Below are 22415 nucleotides of genomic sequence, written 5' to 3'. Positions count from 1 at the left end.
CGATATGTAGACGCTAAAAAACAGTACGTATACAAATATTTAAAGAAAAAGAATTCAACAAGTATTACATTAAAAACAAGAATACAATCAATACCAAAACACGTTTAAGGCTACAGAGCCCAACTATTCATTTAAAAGTCCTTCTCAGCCCACCAGTTATTAAGGGAAAGCTTGCCTTTTATAGCACTTGCTAAAAAACGATGGGAATAAGTCCCATTGAACTCAAACACACACCCCCCATCCGACTTTGCGAGCAAGGCGATGCACGCCTCTTTACTTGAGAGGAAGTCCGCCGGCACTCCAGGGGCGACCAGCGCAAACAAGGCAAGCGCGACCCCGCCCGCTTGCCCTCCCTGCTTCCCTCCCTCCGCGTCTCCCGCCCAACTTCATGTTCCTGTGGGCGCGGCTTTCCTGCTGACCCCGGAAGCGAAACCATCTGGCTGCCGGGAAGCCGGAAGCGGCGACCTGGGCTTTCTAGCCGAGGCGGGGCTGCCCGGGAGAGCCGGGAGGCGCTTCTGAGGGGAGGGCCGCGGTCAGCGTGCAGTCACCATGCGGTGCTCTGGACTGGCCGGCGCGGCGCGGTAGGGTGGTGACCTGCGCCGGCGGGAGAGCCTGCAACAGCCGTTTCTGGAGCGCGTCCCTTTACGTTATCCCGCTATGGGGGCCGAGCAGAGCGCCGAGGCTGAAAACCGGCCTCATGAACCGAATAGTTCAGGTGGGTGCTCTGCCTCCAAGACGCCGGACGGCAGCTGTGGGTGCCCTTCATTGCGTGAAGCTCGGTCTACCTGTAGCTGTCAGGGATGCGTTGCTCTTCAGATCACACAGCTGAGGGCTCCGGATGACGCTACGTTCCTCTCTCTTTTTATATATGTAGATTTTTAATTTCCCTACATCCCAACGTAGTTGTTGGGGGGTAACGGTTCAACTCTAGTTTGCGCGGTTTCCTCAAATCCTTTTCACAGTCAAAGCCAGTACTGTAACTGCCACGGCAATGAATCTTATAATTTAATTGTATAACAGAAACAAAGCAAAAGAGGCACCAAGGACTTTCAGGAGAATAGCACTGTAGCCCTAAAGGGGGAGAGGGACGCTTGGTTGCAAGGTGTGGAGAGCAGCAGTCACATTTTAAAATGATCTGTGTCTGAGTAAATATCCCGCAAGTTGTTTTTGAAAAACAAAACAAAACAAAACAAAGCAGTTCAACAGCAAATACTTTGTAGCTGAAAGAAACCTGATACATGGGGACTTTTAAAAATCAGTTTCCCACTTTGCACCGTGAAAAGGTACAGACTGCTTTATTACTGCAAGTTTAGGGCAGCAAGATTAATTTTTGCAAGAAACTGGAGAAATGATAATCAGTTCAGTTTAGAGGAATGGTACAGAGAATTATGGGATGTGGCAATTAATAATAGACTGACATGTAATATGAAAATAAGAGGCCAAACAAAAAATAATGATTTTAAGAAAATATGTGTATTTTTGGAATATGTCAGAGAGGGAAGGGGTATACACCGAGAGAAGAAACTATGAATTTTTGGAGAGAAAATCGATTGAATGAAATTTAATAATAGCCCTGAAGGTGACGGTGGCACTATATGATATGTAATTGTATTTTATTGTGTTTTTTTCTGTGTGGTAGGTTTATGTTGTGTAATTTAATAAAAAAATTTAAAAAGTCACTGCAAGTTTCTAGCATTTTATTCCGCTGTAGTTGTAGAGTAAGTGTAATTGACTTAGCACCATTTTTAGGGATCTTCTTTTATGAACATCTGCCTTTTGCATGCAGCCTTCTTGTCTTGTTATTCTCTATCTTGTCTACCTTAGCTTCTCTTATCTCCTCACTGCAGCTCCTTTGCTCTCAAATCAAGATGACAGTGGCTGGGGGAGAACAATGAACAGAGCCATCAAATTTTGGTCACATGCAGCTCAAATACAACACGCTTCTTGATACAGATTTTTTGCACATCCCATTGAAAGTCATTCTGGCGATGTGCTCTGTAGATGCATGTGTTGGTAGTTGCTGCATGAATACCAAAAGGGTGTTAGGGCACTGTTCTTTAGTAAATTGATAAATGCATGAGTTTTGTATGGTTATTTTTATTTTTTATTATTCTGATTTATTGTAACTCTTTTTAGGGTTTTCCAAGTAGAGAATACTCAGAAGTTGTTTGCCATTCTCTTCTTCTGGGGGCATCCTGGGGACTGTGCAGCTTGCCGAAGACCACATAAATGGACTCTTCTGGAATGCATAGTGGGGAATTGAACACCTAACCTCTGGCTCAGCAGCTGGATACATTTTCCTCAATGAATGCTTCTGGTGTAATAGCTAAATGTTGTTCTTTTTTTAACCTGGTACTTGTTTAAATCCTTTTTTCTCTGAAGATGCTACCTAAGCAGGATTAAATCTGTGCTACTACAATTACTGTGACAGTGGCTTTATTTTTCTTCCTTTTTTGCTGGATAGTTCAGTGAAATGGAGAACTGAGCTGCAGGGCCGGAGATCACATGTTTGAATCCTCACTATGCCTTTTAGGGGAAGAGACAATGTGTGTCACACACCCACAGAAGATGGCAACAGTGAACCACTGCTGAGTATACCTCAAAAATGCTGGGATAGTTTTCTGTAAGTAATTATGATTATGTTTTCTTCAGCATCCCCTTCACCAGCTAAACAACGAGCCAAAATGGATGATATTGTGGTTGTGGCACAAGGGACACAGTCATCACGAAATGTGAGCAATGACCCAGATGTCATTAAACTGCAGGAAATTCCAACTTTCCAACCCCTTCTGAAAGGTAAGACATTACCTAAAGTTTCCCATGTTAAAAAGAGCATTGCTAGGGATGCCCTAGCCCTGCGGTTATTTTGTGTCCCATAATCTGCCAGTCATTCATCCATATTCCTCTTTGCTGTTCTGTTTGCTGGAAAATAGTAACAGGAACTGGTAATATTTGGAACTATATTTAGATCACTAATTATGTTGAAACATCAAGACTGTGTTTAATGTCAGCATATATTTTTCAAATATTTTCCACAGTCTTCTTGTCCAGATTGACTTCAGCACCAGTAATCTCTTATTAGTTGCAGAGAAATAGGGTATCCCTCTAAAACAGTAGTTCTCCAGCTGTTCCTGCACTAAAATTTTTAAAAGGCATCACCACTAGCAATACTGGCTAGGATTTCTGGGAGTTTTAGTCGAAGAACATCTAAAGATCCATGGTTGGAAACCAGTGCTCTAAAGCAGCCATTCTCAACCTGCTTTTCTTTTTCGCTATGGCCATAAAAACAATATGAAAGAAACATAGGCCAAATCAGCATTGTATAAGTTACATAATGAACCATGTAAGGTGGTGTGTGAAGAATTATTTCCAGTCTGTGGCCCCCTTAAAATGTAAAACGGTTTCCCAGGAGGCCATGTAGCCCCCATTGAGAATGCCTGTTCTAAAGGAATCGACATAAACCAAAGAAATAAGGAAGACAGTCTTGGAGATTTTAATAGCACTTTCAAGAATATCCAGAATTGTATCATTTTGAGGGAAGAAAAAAAATCCTACAGGAGTAACTTTGGATAGAATGGGAAGATACATCATCACATACAGACTTTCTAAAGCTAATAGCATTTTAAGAACACAAATAAAATTTGGTCCAAATGAAAAAAATTAATGTTTTTTTTAAATTTTAGACATTAAAAAACTAGAAAATGATTTATTTGTATCCACTGTGTATTGTCTTCTACAGTTAGATTGCCTTTACCTTTAGAATAACTGGATAATTCCTAAAAATAATAGGGTGTTACTGAGGTCATCCTTCATGCATGCACCAATATGTCTGTTATTCTATTTGCATAGTATGTGTGAATGAGTATAAAGTCATTCAGGATGAGGAAAAGGCTACCTGACCAGCTTTCAAGGAGTTCAAAGGGTACCCTGGATTACTATAAAAAATATATACTGTATGTTAATTGTCTGCACTATTTATCCATGCCGCCAGATGTCAGTATATATCAACAGACATCTGGATGTCCTAGGACTGCTTAATATACATCCAGATGCTTATATATTAAGCAGTCCTAGGACATCCAGATGTCTGTCTGACATCTTTTGGCATGGATAAATAGTGCAGACAATTAACAGAGGTAGTGTCGGTTAATTGAAACACCAAAAAGAGAAAAATATATTTTTTCTTATTTATGCAAAATCACAAATAGTTGGAACAACTTGAGTATACAGTGTAGGTGGATAATTTCCCAGTTTATATGAAATATGAATAAACAAACAGTGAAAGATTTGAAGGAAAACATCCAGGCATTATGAATTATATTAGCAAGTGTTATATCTTAGCAAACCCTACTATTTTGAGTAAATGAAAATGCAGTTTATGTGTAAATATATTACCTCCATATATAATGTCCCTCTATTTTAATCAATTTGGGGAATCAAAAATTGTTTCTAATAGTCAACAAGGCTTGATTTTCTTACCCCCTTTTTCCAGATGCCAATAAACATATTATAGTACCTGCAATCCAGCTGGAGGGTTTTAGAAGAGCAGCAGACATTTTGTGTGCCCATTGTAAGCAGCCCCTTATCTCCAAAGAGATTTACGGGGGTGCCGGAGACTGGGATGAGTCCGAAATCCAGACAAACCTCTGACTGCTGAGCAGAGCCCTTAGGTCTCAGCAAGGTCCTGTCTAACACTTCTTCCTCAAAAGCCAATCTCCTTTATTAAGAAAGCAACACACACAGACAAATCCATGAGTTATACTCAGAATAATCTGGCTCTAAATCTTTGGTAGCAAACACACATGGCCAATTAGACATTCAGCTAGTCTGTACAAGAACCAATGCATGCAGATCAAATCATTACTGCTTTATTGAAAATAATTGCTTTAGAAAAGGTTTCAGTTGATGGTAAAATAGTTCAGTAGGTACATTTTTATATCAAGACAAACGGAACACCCCCCTTCCCACTCCAGCTATAAAAATAAAGAAATGGAATTATGCTAACTAATAAAAAGCATAACACAGTCCATCTCACGTGTCTTGGGTCTTCACAGGCTGACGCTAGATGAAATCCGGTTAACTTCCATCAGTCCATGGTAGGAAAAATAGTCCATAGCAAAGTTATAATCCATTATGGGAAAAAGCACGTGTCTGACCTTTCTCAGTACAACTCCATCTTTTTCCAAACTCTTACCAACTTCCTTCTTCTTCCCAGAATTCTTCATAAGGAACACCCCCTCCTGGGTCTTGTTGTCCCACCTAACTTTCTCATGAGAGCTTGAGAGTTGTTATCATGTTTTGTGGCAGAATTATTTTGACTACGAAAGTCTCTGCTCTCTACCCATCTTAGCAACGAGATAACCATAGAGCGAAGCTTCTCTGAAACAGCATGAAAAACTTTCCTACTACAGAGCAGACTTTAAATCAAGATGGATGCTATTGGGACAATCTTAGGACTACATATCCCATTCTAATACACATAAAAACACAAATCATCACACCCATAGCACTCTTCTCCCTCTGTCATAATGCTGATTTTCTGGTCCAATATGAGCTTCAGCCTGATCCCATTTTGAAAGATTTACACTCCATTTTGGAGTGTTGCACATTGCTTGCTCCTGCACTAGAGCATCTTAGAGGTCTTTGGCACTAATTGCTAGTATTATGGTTGTTATTAATGGCTGTGCAGCCATATTTGTGGAACCTGGTACTCTTATAATAGTAGAGGGCACAGTATTAGGCTCCAGCTACACTGACAAACTGAATTTGGCTTTGCTGCAGCTTGGCTGACAGCCTGTTTTAAACTTCTATTCAGATTAGGTGATTACATGAAGACTGCAGATCAACATTCCCTTTAAGTTTCAGCTCCATGCTTTGCCCCTCTTGTGTGCAACACTGTAGAATTCTGTCACAACCAGAAACAAAGGGGCTGAAAACAGTTGCTTGTGGATGAACGGAGGAGGAGCGCTGCGCAGACGGGGGTGGAGATCTGTGCACACAGGCACACACCTTAAAGGGAACCGTGCTGCAGATTGCTTTGGTCCCAGTGTCCACACTGACCCCTCTGTCTAATAGAGTTAGATCCCATCCGTTGATCCCACCATCTGCTGCTTCTTGGCTTTCCTTTTATGGTTCATTGTAAAGGCAGTGGACTGTTTAAAGTGTTGCGTAACACTAGGGGAAAGGGATAATTTTCTAAATTTCTCCATAACTTATAAACACGTACTGCAGAAACACAGTAGTTTGCTGTAGTTTGTTGGAAATATTTCTATTTCATATCAATGTTTCTTTTTTTTTGTCGGTGCAGAGGTGATCTAGTACTAAACTAATACAGTGGTGCCTCGCAAGACGATGTTAATTCGTTCTGCGAAAATCGCTGTTAAGCAAAAACATCGTCTTGGGAAACATGTTTTCCCATTGAAATGCATCGAAAACCTGATAATCCGTTCCAGTGGGAACGGATTGTCATCGTAAAGCGAAAATTGCCATAGGAAACATCGTTAAGCGAAACGTGGTTCCCAAGCAAAGACAGCTGTCTAGCAAAACAGAGACTATTACAGTGGGGTCTTGACTTACGAACGGCCCGAGTTGCGTACTTTTTGACTTACGAACCGCTCTGAGAGGAAAATATTTCCTTGACCTACAAATGTTATTTTGAGTTACACACCCCTGCCAAGCTTTGCCTCTCTGCTCTGGCCGCAGCTTCTCCGTGCTCGGGCAGGCCCTCCCCGCACAGCCACACCCAACCCCTGCCGTCTGCTCTCTCCCCCTCACCTGCTCCTGCGGTGGCATGGGGCAGAGGCCCTCCCCAGGGGGCTCCTCTCCCTTCCCTCCACCAAGCTTTGCCTCTCTGCCAGGCTTTTCCCCCAGGCTGGCTCCCCTCCCTCCACTCCCACGTGCTTTGACTCTGCTCCTGGCAAGGAATCTGGCCGCCCACGGTTGCAGGTAGCCCCTTTCGCTCCATGGCCACCCATGCCTTGCCTGACTTTCCTCCCCTCCCCTGCCGTCTCTTCTCTCTCCCCTCACCTGCACCCGGCCAGGAATCTGGCCGCCGCCGCCACCGGGAGCTGGAGCAAAGTCCCCCCCCCGAAGCCAGGTCCAAACTGAGGCAAGAGACCAGCTCAAAGGTAGGAGAGACTGGCACGGGGGAGTGGGAAGGAAGGACCAAGACTGGGAGGACTTTTCTAGGCAGAGAGAGATGTGTTTGTTCTGGAAGGCAGGCATTTTTGTGCTGGAGGAATGGTTGCAGGATTCTGTGCCTTGTTGTGTGTGTGTGGGGGGGGGGTTAAGGCTTGGCTTGGCTGAAACATGTTTTGCAAACTGTTCTGTTGTCTGAAAAGTGCTTGCTTTAAAAGGTGTTCCTTCCCTCTTTTGCTTGCTCCTTTTCCCCCAAAACGGGCTTGGCTTGGCTGAAATGTGTTTTGCAAACTGTTCTGTTGTCTGAGATGTGCTTGCTTTAAAAGGTGTTCCTTCCCTCCTTTGCTTGCTCCTTTTCCCCCAAAACGGGCTTGGTTTGGCTGAAACGTGTTTTGCAAACTGTTCTGCAAACTGCTTCCCCCCTCTTGACGTAAGAAAAAGAAAAAAGAAAAAATATCCCCCTCTAGTGGTAGAAGGCAGAATAGCAGCTTCCCATTAGTTTCTATGGACAGAAAAGAGCAGATACGGATTAAATGGTTTTCAATGCATTCCTATGGGAAATGCAGATTTGACACAAGAACTTTTCGACCTAAGAACCACCTTCCAATACGGATTAAGTTCTTAAGTCAAGACCCCACTGTAAAAGACTCGTATAGCGAAGCAAGACCAAGCTGTCAAAAACATCGTAAAGCAAAAAACAGGGACCTAAAATTTAACCATCTTGCGAGGCAAGGTCCCTAACATCGTAAAGTGAAAATCGCCCATAGGAAACATCGTTAAACAAAGTGCAAGATTGCTCCGAAAACCTCATCGTAAAGCGAATTCGTCATCATGCGAAGCAATTGTCTTGCGAGGCACTGCTGTACATCAATGCAGTGGTAAGGTGATCTAGTGCTAAACTGGGTATTTGTTTAAAAAATAATTTAGGGAAGTAAAATTGGGAGAAAGATTCTGGAGATGGGGTGTTCATGTTGTTCAAAAGGTCATTCCCAGTTTAGTACCTTAACAGAATACTGCCCACAGTCCTTCTGGAGAACAAAACAGCTGATACAGTGAATACACTTCTGAATACCTCCAGCTTGAAAAAAGTGGAAGCCACCCAAAGCTGTGCTTCAAAACAAGCTGGGGCTGATTCCTGTTGGCCTTTATGTCATGTACCAAGGAGTACCAGTATTTACATAAATATGCTCTTTGGAGAAGTATCTTTTATTTAAGATGCAGAACAATGAGACAGAAGCAACGTTTTGTGAGTTAGAGACTATGGTATTCACCCTAAGTTATGCATTGTTAGTTATGCATTATTCATGTTATATGTTAATGTAGTTAAGAGGCGGGGCCGAAAGCGATGCTAAAAAGGCGGAGCCTGAGAGAGAAGCCAGTCGGGCTGAGTCTGGAATCAGAGAGAGAAAGACAGTTTTTTTGGGGGGGGGTCTGAGGAGTAATTATTTAGAGTTTAACCTGTGATAATTAATATAGAAGGTTAATATTGATGATTGACGAATCTTGAAGAATGTGCTTATGAATTATTCCAGAAACCATCTGTAATTAATAAACTTGTTCTGTTGAAACATCAGTTCTGGATGCACCTTTGGTTTTTTCTAAGTAAACTAAGTTGATAAAAGAGATCAACTGGTTCGCAGCATATCAGAGGTCATGCTGAGTACCTTGTGAGCTCTGTGTTTGGGGAAACAAGCAGAGGCCAGAGAAATGGAATTAAGAGAGATGGCATTTGAGCAAGAAAATAGACAAAGAGAAATGGAATTAAAACAAATGGAATTTTAAATAGAGATGAAAAGATTGGAAATTGCTGCTCAAAATAATAATAGTAATAAGGGAAACATTAATAAGGGAAATCTCTCAAAAATCAAGTTAAAGAAATTTCCCCAATAGAGGCAAGGTGATTGCCCTGAATCTTTCCTCATTTCATTTGAGAGAGCATGTTGGGACTTTGATATTAAGGATGATAAAAGAATGATAGTGTTAAGATCACAAATAAGTGGAAATGTAGCTGAGCTTTATTCTCAGATGCCTCTAGAGCAAGCTAGAGATTTTGAGGCTTATAGAAAGATGGTATATTCAAGATTTGGCATCTATGCAGAATACCTGAGAAGAAAATTTCATTCCCTTACCAAAAAGCCTGAAGAATCTTATTCCCAGTTAGGGGCTAAATTGGTTCAATGTTTGGACAAATGGATGGAACATGAAAATGTCACTTCTCTAGAACAGATGAAAAATGTGATTGGGTTAGAACAATTTTATTCCATTTTGCCTGGGGAATTGCGTTATTTAGTCAAAGATAAAGATCCTAAAAATTTATTGCAAGCATCAGAATACGTGGATTCCATTAATGAGATTCGGGACTCCAAATTCTCTGAGGCAAACTTTTACAGGCAGAACTGGAACAGCAGTAAGAAACCCTTCAATAAAAATTACCTCCGTAAAACATCAGGGAAAGAAGGCCATCATAGTAAATTCACCTAAGTTGCCAAGGCCTAGTCCTCAGAACCAAATGAACCTTGAGGAAAAGTTTAACAGATTTCCTCAGAATGAATGAAGGACTTATAGACAATGTTATAAGTGCGGTGAGTTTGGGCATTTTCAATTCAATTGTATGAAAAACAAATAAAAATGGAAAAGATGATAATCAGACCAAGAAAGTTTACTGTGTAAAACCAGTGGAAGCCACTGAGGGAAGCTGTAACCATAGTTCTGTCTCCATGGCAACCAAGGCTGCTGCCGAGCCTGAGGAAATCCCTGAAGTCCCTGTAGTTCATTGTTTTTATATAGAATATTCTCTGCTTAAAAACTCTGGGAAAGCAATAGTAGTAGATGGAAAGAAATATATCGCTCTAAGGGACACAGGTTCACCCTAAGTTATGCATTGTATCACACATTCAGACCTGATAGACCAGGACAATATAATTTCAATTAGAGCTGTGACCTTTAAAGGAATTGGGAAATAAATTTTAGTTTTGAGAGTGGCAGAGGTTCAAATAACCTATGGGAACTGATCTGGAAAGTGGCAAGTGGCCATTTTGGACTAAATACTGGCTGCTTTTCTCATCGGTTGGGACTTTAATAGAGCATGTTAAGAGTGCTTTTGTACTTACATGCTCAAGGGGGGCAGAAATCACCCACTGCAGTAGAAATGGATACTGTAGCGGAGGGAAGCCTGGAAGGAGAAAGTTCCTTAGAAAATCAGCTTAATAACCATTCAGAAGCTGATCACATGCTTTTGAAGAATCCAAATAAAAGTAGTTTTGCCCAGGAGCAGAAGGAGGTGGGTTGCTTTGAAGCGGCCAGTTCACCCACTTTATTATATCCTGTGTGCCCTGAGAGATTTTGCCTAGATAAGAATCTTTTGTATAAGTTTTAGCCACCCCATACAGAGGAAAAGGAGAACCGCAAAAGCAATTAGTGATCCCAAGTAAATACAGAGAGAAAATCGTAAATCAAGCTCACAGTAGTTTGTTTGGAGCACATATGGGAATCACAAGGACCAAAAGAAGGGTTGCACAGAACTTCTTTTGGCCAGGTATGGGAAAACAGATTACGTACTATTGCAAGACTTGTGACATATGTCCAAGAAGAGGGACAGGACAGGACAGAACCAAAGCAAAATTACAGTGGTGCCTTGCTTAACGAAGATAATCCATTCCAGGAAAATCTGCGTTAAGCAAAAACATCGTAAAGCGAAATAAAAAACCTAATTGAAACCCATTGAAACCCGTTCAACGTGTTCCAATGGGGTAAAAACTCACTGCCCAGTGAAGATCCTCCATACAGCAGCCATTTTCGCTGCCTGTATAGCGAAGAATCCATTCCTAAACACAGTGGGTAGCCATTTTAATTACCCGGTGGCCATTTTGAAACCACCGATCAGCTGCTCTAAAAACATCGTTTTGCGAAGAATCGGTTCCCGAAGCAGGGAACGATCATCACAAAGCGAAATTCCCCCATTTGGACCATCGTTTTGCGATTGCAATTGCGATCGCAAAAAGATCGTTGTAAAGCAGATTCATTGTAATGCGGGGCAATCATAAAGCGAGGTGCCACTGTATGTCTTTTGCCAGTCATCTCTACCCAATTCCAAAAGCTATGGATCAATCTAGTCCGTCCATGGCCTAAAGCCACCAGATGGGAGAATAACAGGTGGGATTCAGCAGGTTCTCACCTATTCTATAGAACCACTTCCTAAATGTACTATTGGTTCTTAGAACCCTTTGTTGGCCTGAGATGAATGAAGGAGGAGGGGCCAGGTGACCAGTGACGAGCGAGGGGGAGGGGGCACAATTAACTGCCTCCCTTCCCACTCCACACTGAGCTGTCTGAGGTGGGATATGGGTGAGAGAGATAAAGCCCTGGAAAGAGCAGAGGTGTCACTGGGGGAAAAGGGGGGAGGATGAGTCCTTGATGTCACTGGAGGAAAGCCCATGGCCTCGAGGCAGAGGGTGTGTGTGATTGACAAGGCATGAGGGCAGGACACAGAGGGAAAAAGTTTTGGGGTGAGACCGCTTCAATCAAACAAACAACCGTCCTCCTTTTACTATGATTTTTTTCAAGTTAAAGGTACCACATAAGACTGTTGCTCTGCCTAGAAACAGTTTTTTTAAAATCCCAGAGAATATCCAATGCATGAACCAGTGACAGTCTCACTGATCCACGCAAGCAAGGTATGCAATAGAAAAGTCACTCACACCACAAAGAGATGAAACCTCCAAGCCTCATTTAGAGTAACAAAGAACTCTTCCTCCTGCCCCAAAACTGACAATTTCGGGAGACAAATGGCACACAGAGATGGCCCACTCTGTTAGAAGGAGGAAGACAGCTATCAGTATTTTGACACTAGTAAGACTTACTATTCTTGAAGGCCATATATCCAGGGCCAAGAAAGGAAAACACATAAACATATCAATAGATAAGGGGAATTGAAACTCTTCTCTCCAGACATTCAGACGCATCTTGACCACAGGTCAACATGGGGGGTGGGTGGGGGCCGGAGGGACTCCGAGGGGGAGGGACCATCATGAGAAGGCAGCATTCTACAGAAAAGACATACATGAGAGCATACTAATCAAGCATTTGTTGATATTGGCTGTTGTGGGTTTTTCGGGCTCTTTGGCAGTGTTCTGGACCGATTGAGGTGGTGGGGTTGAGGTGGAGTGGCAACAGATTGAAAAGAGACCATACCTTCCAAGCCAGAAGGAAGCGGGGGGGGAGAAGAACTCCTCAACAGGTGTGCAAAGGCAGCCTCCAGGTAACGACAAGCAGGGCTATCAGTCATTTCAGGAGCAGGAAAGGGGATGGAAGCAATTTTTACTGGTGAGCTATAGGGTGAAATAGGAGGTAAAGGGAAGGAGAGATGTGTCAGTTCTCTGTCAAACCTGGTCATAAGCACCCACTGTGAGGTGTGTTTGTGTGTGTGTGTTTGGCACATGCCCATGGTGAGGTTAACAGCAGCGGCATGCCCAAACAGATACACTTATCCAGATATCTTAATCATGTGAGAAGTAGTTGTGATGATAGGCAGTAGGGAGACCACTGTAGAAGAAACTCTCATCGGATCCCACTGTCCTGGGCATGCATTTATTTATTTATTTATTTATTTATTTATTTATTTATTTATTTATTTATTTATTTATTTATTTATTTATTTATTTATTTATTTATTTATTTATTTATTTATTTATTTATTTATTTATTTATTTGCCATTCGGGCATAGAACCTGTTGTTAATTTATTTGAATCCCACCACTGGAGAATAAGTACATCTTTACCATCATGGACTTTGCCCTCTGAGGCAGTTCCTTTAAGCAACATCGAGACTGACACTGTGGCAGATGCCTTAATAAATTATATGAGCCGATTGGGATTTGCTAGTGAAATAGTGATTTGGGAACCAGCTTCACTTCTAGACTTATAAACAGGTTATGGAAGGCCTGTGGAATAACCCAAATCAACTCACCTTATCTTCCTGAGACTAATGGGCTAATTGAAAAATTTAATGGCACATTTGTTGGGATCTGCAGATGAAGCCTTTGTCGGGATCTGCAGATGAAGCCTTGTTGTAGGGATCTGCAGATGAAGCCTATTGTCGGGATCTGCAGATGAAGCCTTGTTGTAGGGATCTGCAGATAAAGCCTATCCCCCCTCTTGACCAGCAAGGAGAAAGGAAGAGGCGAAGCACTCGAGTGTGATTTCAGGACGGGATCCGGATGATCAAAACAGCATGCTGTTCAGCGGGAATTCCTCCCGATCTTTCGCCGCGCCCCCTTTTATTTTTTTTACTACCTTTGCATAAGTTAATCAAGTACCATTCTAAACAGAGGCGGGTAATATCCTGAATACACAAGTAGGGTAAACAGAGGGGCCAGTAAACAGAGGCAGGTAAACCCTAAATACACAAGCAGGGTAAACATTCCTGAATACACGAGCAGGGTAAACAGAGACAGATAATACCTTAAATACACAAGGAAGTTAATATAATTTACCCAGAGACAGGTAATATCTTAGATACCAAAGCAGGTTAATGAATCATCCTTTACTGGAAGCTAGCACACTGTATACGTGACCTGCGCGCCCAAGCACAATGTCTGCTACTGCCACAGATATATACATTGTAAAAGCATACATTTTCCCCACACACATTAGTACGCATGATCAAGGCCTATGTGACAGAGAACCCAAATATCGGGATTGCAAAATACAACCCCTATTATATGCCTATAGGAGCATTCCTCAAGAAAGTACTGTGATTCAGTCCTTTCGAGTTGTTACTAGGATGGGGGGTGCGAGGACCTTTCGATTTGCTCCGTATGAATTGGGAAGACCATACGGAGAGTGACCCAGAATCAGTCATCGAATATATGAATAAGTTGTAGAACACCCTGCAAAGATCTATGAAGATAGCAGGAGAGAACCTAAGGGCTGTCCAGACCAAGCAGAAGACCTGGTATGACAGGAAGGCCCAGGAAAGAACTTTTGGGCCTAATGATGAAGTCCTTTTACTTAGACCTGTCAAGGGACATAAGTTACAATTAGCTTGGGAGGGTCCCTATAAAATAGTGTCAAAAATGAACAATGTAAATTACCTGATTCAGAAATAAAAGGAGGGTTGCAAGGTAGTGAATGTCAACATGCTCAAACCTTATTATAGAATAAATCTTTTACCCTATATGCTATCAGAGAGGACCCAGGTGATAAAGAAGAACTTATGTGCTGGGAAGGGAGAGGTGAACAGCGCTTTAACCCAGAAGAAGTAAACCTAGGGCACTCCCTTAGTATACAACAGAGGGAGGAAGTAGCTGAGATTTTGCAAAAATACCAAACCATATTTACTAATATACCTGGGAAAGCAAAGGGGGTAGTCCACCGAATTGACACAGGGGATGCCAGTCCCATAGCTGTCACCCCTTACAGAATGACCAGGGATTATGTCGATAAAGTACAATGGGAGGTCCAGAATAGCGGGAATAATCAACCCATCTGTGAGTTCCTGGGTTTCGCTCATATACTAATAGACAAGCCCATTGGTAATGTCAGATTTTGTGTAGACTACTGAAAGTTAAATCATGTCACCAAGGCGGATGCATATCCCATGTCACGCCTGGATGACTTGATTGAGACAACAGGAGGGTGCAATTACATCTCATGCATTGATCTCATCAAAGAATTTTGGCAAATTCAGATGCACCCCAAGGACAAGGAGAAAACTGCTTTCCGGAGTCCTCTAGGCCTGCTTGAATTCCGGGTCATGGCTTTCGGATTAAAAATGGTCCTACATCTTTCCAAAGATTGATACACAAGACCTTACATGGCCTGGGAGAGTTTACAGTTGCCTATATGGATGACATTGGCATTTTTAGTCAGACATGGGCTGAGCACAAAGAACATTTAGATCAAGTGCTGCACAGAATCCAGAGAGCCGGTTTGACTGTAAAAGCAAGTAAATGCCAAATTGGAGACTCTGAATTAAAATACCTTGGACATTTAGTTGGTGGGGGAGTGATCAAACCCCTGGACTCTAAGATCGAGGTGATTATTAAATGACCAAACCCCACTTCCAAAAAGCAGGTCAGATCCTTCCTGGGATTGGCAGGCTGTTATTGGTGGTTCATCCCACACTTCAGTGCAATCTCTGCGCCATTGTTGGACCTCAGAAGGAAAAAGGAGCCAGAGAGCATCAGATGGACCACTGACTGCCAGCAGGCGTTTGTCCAGCTGAAGGAGGCGTTAACTACTGGACCAGTCCTCAGAGCACCTGACTACAGCTGGGAGTTCACCATCTTCACAGATGCATCGAACATCGGACTAGGAGCGGTGCTTTGCCAAGCAGATGAAGAAGGAACTTTGCATCCGGTAACATATATAAGTAAGAAATTACAACCGAGGGAGAAACATCTGTCAGCTATTGAAAAGGAGTGCCTAGCAATTGTTTGGACTTTACAGAAACTTAAACTATATATCTGGGGACGTAAATTTACACTATGTACTGACCATTCGCCTTTACTGTGGATGCGGTCAATGTGAACTAGTAGTAAACTGATGAGATGGGCCCTTCTGCTGCAGGACTTTGACATAAAAACCATAAAGGGAGCCCACAACATTGTCACAGATGCACTATCCAGAAGGTCAGGCGAATGATTCAAGGACTTTTAAAATAAACCTGAATGGACTATTGAGTAACCGTTTATCTATGTAAAAGCTTCAGAATTATGTTATATTTCTGTAAGGTTGTAATGTTAAATGTCATAAGTATAAATCATAAGGTAAAGAATATAAGTGAACTGTATTGGCGTATTTAAAGTGATAATATATTGTGATTGTTATATAAGATGTTATTGTTTGAAGAATTTTTGCCAGCAGGTAAGTAGAGTTTTTGTGCAATGATGTATGCTAAACAAACATATTTAAGGGGGGAGGAATGTAGCGTTCACCGTAAGTTATGCATTGTAAGTTATGCATTATTAATGTTATATGTTAATGTAGTTAAGAGGTGGGGCAGCAAAAAGAAAGAAAAATAATACTCTAAGACTCTATGTTTATTATTCAACAGAGCCAATGTTTTTGAGAATATATTGTTTCTTTCATGAGGAGCAGTTGGGTACAGTTTTTGTACTCTCCTTTGGTGTCCATAGTGTGTTCACTCTGAATCTAGCCCTCCTTATTTTCCAAAACATGTTGTGCATTGTTGAATTACAAACACAGGCACTTTGAGAAATATTTTTCTCTTCTAGTTATCCTGTTTGTTCCCATGCCTTCCCTCCATCTTTTTGAGCTCTTCACAAGTAGGTCAAGCTGAGATACTGTGTCAACTTAGTCGAAGATAGGCATTTGGTCTAACTATGTGACTGCTATTGGGAAACAGATTCTGGTCAAAGGACAGAGCTGAATTTCTGTTTACTGGTATTGCTCATCTTGAACTTGTGATAATGTGGCATTTGATTTGCCAACTCCAGGGCAACTATTTAACATATTGTGTGTTAGTTGTTGTGGGTTTTCTGGGTTGTTTGGATGTGTTCTTAAGGTTTTTCTTCCTAACATCTTCTGAAGATGCTGGCCACAGAGACTGGGGAAACATTAGGAAGAAAAACCTTAAGAACACGGCCAATCAACCCGGAAAACCCACATCAACCATCAGATCCCGGCCACGAAAGCCTGTCGTAACACTGTCTCCAATAGATGGCACTACTCACTGCCTTTTTGACATAATACTGCAAAGCACTTTTAAGTACTCCAAAGCATTTGAAGCAGTGAAGCAATTTGTAAAAGACTAAGGAGTTGAAAAGTTAGCAAACAAGCAAAAACAGAATTTACAGTGGCGATAGTGAGGTATTATCGCTGTGTTATTGCTGCCATGCTGAGTTGGTTTCAAATTGCTTTGGAAAAGTGGGGTTGAAATGGAAGGCACTGTGGCCTTGGACTGTAGTGCAGCAGCAAAACCAGCTGGTCTGTGTGACTCCATGGAAGTGCCGGAGGTCTTGGGGGAAATGAAGCTGGTCAGACTATTACCAGGCTTGGTAGACAAGAGATTTGACTCAGTAAAACTCTCCTTCGTGTGCACTCCTTTGCACTATCACCTATGGAGTATGTTCAAAGCAAGTGTTAAGATGGGGCAACATGTAGCTCTACAGATATTGTTGGACTGCAATTCTCATTGTCTCCCACCCTTGACTTGGCTGGCATGATGGGAGTTACAGCGCAACAGCATTTGAAGGGCTATGCATTTCCTGCCCCATATTAAACCAAAACTGCTTTCTGTTTTCTCGTTTATTTGTTTGCTTATGCACTTTCTGCCTCTTCAGCCAGGAGACTTGCTCGCTTGCCAACCAAAGAGATTATTTGCTGAGGTTTGAGGGCTCTCCCTTCATTCAGCAGGGGTCTGAGGAAGAAACAACGTTTAACTTTGGGGGTGGCTTGAAATTTTAAAAAATATATATATCACCAGCTGACATCTTTTAAAAAGCTGTTGGAATGTCCAGTCAATTAGAGTCAGTATAACATCCCAGACATTCTTTGGAACCTCATCGCTCATAACATCCTTGACAGTTAACAATGCAGCCCTGTCATTTGGCAGTTGCTAGTTCCCAGTTTCACGCCAGACAGTTGGTGGAAAGTGATATGCACTTTTATACAGATGGATTCACTGAATTTCTGGATTATAATACTGTCTGGTTTACAGCAAGGATGGACATATATGAACTGTGAATAGGAATACTGTATATAGGTCCTATTCACAGTTTATTTCTTTGTGGGAGGCTCAGGGTTTCACAGGTTCTCCCTTTCCTGTTCATCACCAGATAGTGAAATTGAGGAATTCAGGGCAGAGTGATTTTCTCCTCTCTTGCTCCATGTTGAGAAAAAAAAGACTGAACAATCAGTTGTTGTGGAGATGTGCTTTCTGTTTTGGAACAGCAGCTATTTTCTCTGGCTCAGTTCATATATCATGTTCCTAATGTCCTCTGAAATATTGCATGCAATGTTCCTCATCCTTTTTCTTTGAACATGTAAAGTGTTGCAAAGCTTTGTATTTCTGGTTAAAACTCCTCTAGCTGTGCAGCAGAAATGCAGCAATTCACAAAGCAAAATAGCTTCAAGTTTTCCCAAATTAGACCACCTTTTTTCTCTCATCAGCTGACACTTACAGTCTCAATAACTCACTCTGAGACATTGGTAAGAATAAGAATAAAAAGGTTTCATTTACTTACAGTTGAACAGATAAAAAACAGCACACTGAACAAACATTACTTGTATCAGCAGCAAGCCTCGATATACTCACTGATTGCTTTCAGCAGACCCAATGCTGCACGCTAACTGTCAGCAGATTAAAAGAGAGTGGAAAAATACCTTAACATAGAGGTTAGGCTTTCTTTTGAAGTCAGAGACAGGAAGGAACAATTGGTTACTGCTGGGTTAATTGACAGTGACCTCAGTTTAGAAATGTCCCTCCCAACCAAACCTACTAAAGATAGCATACGAGTTTGATAAAACTCCAAAATGAAGCTGTCTTGCACAGAGTCACATCATTGGTTTATGTAGCCCAGTACTATAATTATATAGTACCTAACATTTGTGTAGTACTTTTAGATGTTCTGAGCACTCAACATGCATTATCTAGTTTTATCTCAGCCCTGGGAAATAAATGCTTCATTTTGTGGGAGGTGGGGAGACTGGGAATGACAGAAAGAGTAGGGGGACATGGAAAATGCATGGAAGAGGTAAGATTCAAATGGGGGCTTCATTAGTTGATGAGTATACTAGATGTTGCAATACTCAGCAGTATTGCAGGGTCTTTTTCGCATTTAGCAGATGTCATACTTAATGTTAATGGGAGTTTGTAAATCCACTTTTAACAATACTAATGATAACTGGTTGACATCAGACACTTCTGCAGGTATAATATGCATCATTATTTGTATTGATTCAGAAGTAATACTGAACCCTGTTTAGCTTTGGCAAGGAAAGAACATGCTTACATGTTAGATGCTACTAGTTCTTTCACCATTGTGAAGTGCTACATTTGAACCAATTAATCTTTCTTTCCTTTATCGTATCAGAACATTGCACAATTTAAAATTACGAACATATATGAAATTAGGTAAAATTCAAAACATATTAAGATAATTAGACTATTTTTAACCAGAAGTGGGCTGCTTCAATAGTTTTATCTTGGCCATTTGCAAAATCTTTTTTTGCACACGTAGTGGGGCGTACATTGTAGGCACATAAATGCTGCATAGATGGAATTGTCCCACAATCACAAAATTTGTTTTGTATCCAAGTACCCTCATTTTGCTTCATTGTTCTTTGATCTTCCTACTTTACTTGAAGATTATTAAGTGACTTCCAGATCGTCTAGCTAGAGTCTTGTCCATGTGGGAGACCGTCTTCAGCATTTATCCATTCAACAAGGTGTGTTGTTTTTGTTCTCCATAGGTTTCACCTAGCCTTTTCTGGTTTACTTGCAATATAGAGCTTGAGATCTGTGCAAAAAAACTTTTCCTCGAGATAATGCACAGATCCCCATGATTTTTCTGTAGGATCATCCCCAAACCACTGTCCACTCGTAGGCCCCATCTGTGCCCACAGACTACACCACAAGAATCGTGGGTGCCCCAGCACATGGCTTTGCAATAGTGCAAAAACACAGATCTGATGCATGGATCCCCATGAATCCCCATAATTTTTCTGCAGTATCATCCCCAAACTACTGTCCACTCATATGTCCCAGTTGTGCCATAGGTTATACCATAAAAACCATGGGTCCTCCAGTGCATGGCTTTGCAATGCTGTAAAAACATGGATCCAGGATATGGGCATGAGAGGGTTCTAAGTGTGGCTCTACATTTACTCCAAATGAATCAGCAGATTTCTTAGGTTTTGCAATAGGGGTAACATTTATTGGATTATTTAATAACAGTCCAGCATCAATGAATGTGCTCCGAGCTTTCTCCCCATCAAACAACCAGTCAACCAGTGGTTTCCAATCTTCAAACTTTAAAGGGTTTCCACTCTGAACATTCCAGGGGCGGGGTGTCCGGATTTAATAATAATCCTTCCTCTCCTTCCAATAGGGTGGTGGTGTCCTCCTCTCTAGTCCACCCAGTCACACTCCCGGGTGGGTTCCCCTATCTGCCATGGGGTCTCTTGATTCCGCTGTGATGCATCTCCCACGTCCTTCATTCCAACCTCTCTCTCCGCTTCCTCTCAACCTTCTCCTTCTCTTCCCTTAACTTCTTCTGCCACTCCTTAGTCTCTCTCTCTCGCTCCAATATGATGGTTTGGGAGTGAATTCTCTCCTCCTCCGTGCATCTGCTTCTTCCTTTGTAATTCTTCGCTTTTCCACTTGCCCCGTGCATTCCCAATTACCTGGTAACTCCCCTTCTCCTCCTTTTATATCTCCCAATCCTGCCTCCACTACTTCCCGCCCTTTTTCTCCCGCGGCCACCAAACCAAATGAACCATTAGTTCATTTAAACCCTTCTCTATGTTCCTCAGGTTTGGTCCGGGTGATCTTGTCTTCCTGGGTGGGGGAACTGGCGGGGTCTGACTTTCTTTCTCAGTTATTGGCGGGAGGGACGGCACTCCCGTGAGAGGGGTCTCTCTCACACTCACTTCTAGTCTCACAGGATCCTAATGGATCCACATGATTTTTTTTTTTTTGGCAGGATCATCTCCAAACCACTGTCCAGTCATAGGCTCCATTTTTGCCCATAGATTACAACACTGATTACAATCATGGATCACTGAATGTATGGCTTTGCAGTGGTGCAAAACACTGATCTAAGGCATGGACAACAACAATAACAGCCTTACAACTGCATCGCTGGAATGAACCCTGTGGATCATCAAGTCAAGTCCCTGACAAGGAGGCACAATGAGGAATCGAATTCCCAACCTCTGGCTTCAAGCCAGAGACCTGAATCACTGAGCTACCCAGCAGTTTGTGGATCCACATGATTTTACAAAGAATCATCCCTAAACCACTATCCCATCATAGGGCCCATCTGTGCCCACAGACAACATAGAAACCATGGGTCCCCCAGCTCATGGTTTTGCAGTGGTGCAAAATGTGGATCTGTTGCATGGATTCTCATGGATCCAAATGATTTTAACTAGGATGATTCCCAAACCACTGCCCAGTCATAAACCCCGTTTGTGCTCATAGAGCAAAACACAGAAATCATGACTCCAGAAACATTCTATAACTGGTCAGAATGCTAGAATGTTCACATTTCTATTATAGGTACATGGTACAATAAATAGACTCAGGTTACTCCATTTTGCTTGAGTGAAAGTTCATGCTCGACTTGATTGAGCACCCACTTTTCTGCTTTTCTGGCTTTCTTTAGTATCTCTGCTAACACCACATTTCAAACAACTAGTTTTTTCCCCCTGTCTTCGTTATCTTCTTTTCATATAGTATGCATGATTTTCACATTGGTTTTCAGTGACTGAGAGAGAGGCCTCCTGAAAGATCTCAAAAAGTAGATGGAGTTGGGTTTCATCAGCACACTGGTGGTACCAAACCACAAAATTCTGGACAGCCTCTTACACGTTTTTCATGTATATGTGAAATAGTATGGGGAATCATGGAACCCTGGGACACTCCACAAGCTAATGGTCAAGGTGTTGAACAGGAGTCTCCCAGCACCATTACCATTCACAAAGTGACTCACACAAAGAAAAATCCCAGAAGCTGAGTCCTTTTTTCATCAGTTAACCCCTCCTCACCCAAACGCAAAGCAATTTTCAGGGCTGTTTTTCAGCAAGTGTAAATGGTAGTGAGCAGAAGAGGGTATCTTGTAGACCATCTTGACTGCTGCCATTGGTGTTGTCAAAATTCTGGTTGCTCATTGCTATATAAAGCCTGGTATAGCGATCACCCTGCTTTAGCTCAGGTAGAAGGTTATTTGCAAAAGGGAAGGGTGAGTCAGAGTCTGTGGAGTTCAGTCAGAGAGAGCTGGAGAAGAAAGAGTTTGGGGTTTGAGGCAGAGAGGGTGTTTAAGGAATAGTCAGAGTGTGACCTGTATTAATTAAGATAGAAATGGTTAAAGTAAAATACTGAAGCTTTGTGTAACTAAGAGTGTGCTTAAGAACTACTCCTAAAACAACTTGTAATCAATGGGATAGTCAAGTATAGCTGTGATTATGGTGATCAGCGTGTTTTTTTCTTGTGTGTGTATTGTTGTGATAAGGGGAGAGATGATCTGTTACAACAATACACCCACAACAAAAAACACACTGATCACTATAATCACCCAATCTCCTGAAAAGGA

At 41.9% G+C, this 22415-nt stretch overlaps 1 protein-coding gene across 1 annotated transcript in view; it reads left to right on the top strand.

The window, feature by feature from the left end:
• The first annotated feature begins 440 nt into the window (after nucleotides 1–440).
• Nucleotides 441–22415, top strand: part of BORCS5 (BLOC-1 related complex subunit 5) — a 63782-nt gene continuing 41807 nt past the window's right edge. Inside the window, exons 1-2 of the mRNA XM_020785771.3 lie at nucleotides 441–715; nucleotides 2653–2796. Coding sequence (XP_020641430.1) covers nucleotides 658–715; nucleotides 2653–2796 — 202 coding nt within the window. The 5' untranslated portion in view covers nucleotides 441–657. The remainder of the gene's footprint in view (nucleotides 716–2652; nucleotides 2797–22415) is intronic.

Source organism: Pogona vitticeps, chromosome 5 (genome assembly GCF_051106095.1).
Source record: "Pogona vitticeps strain Pit_001003342236 chromosome 5, PviZW2.1, whole genome shotgun sequence".
Lineage (NCBI taxonomy): Eukaryota > Metazoa > Chordata > Lepidosauria > Squamata > Agamidae > Pogona > Pogona vitticeps.
The sequence above is the reverse complement of the archived record's forward strand: the minus strand, read 5'-3'. Positions and strand labels throughout refer to the sequence as shown.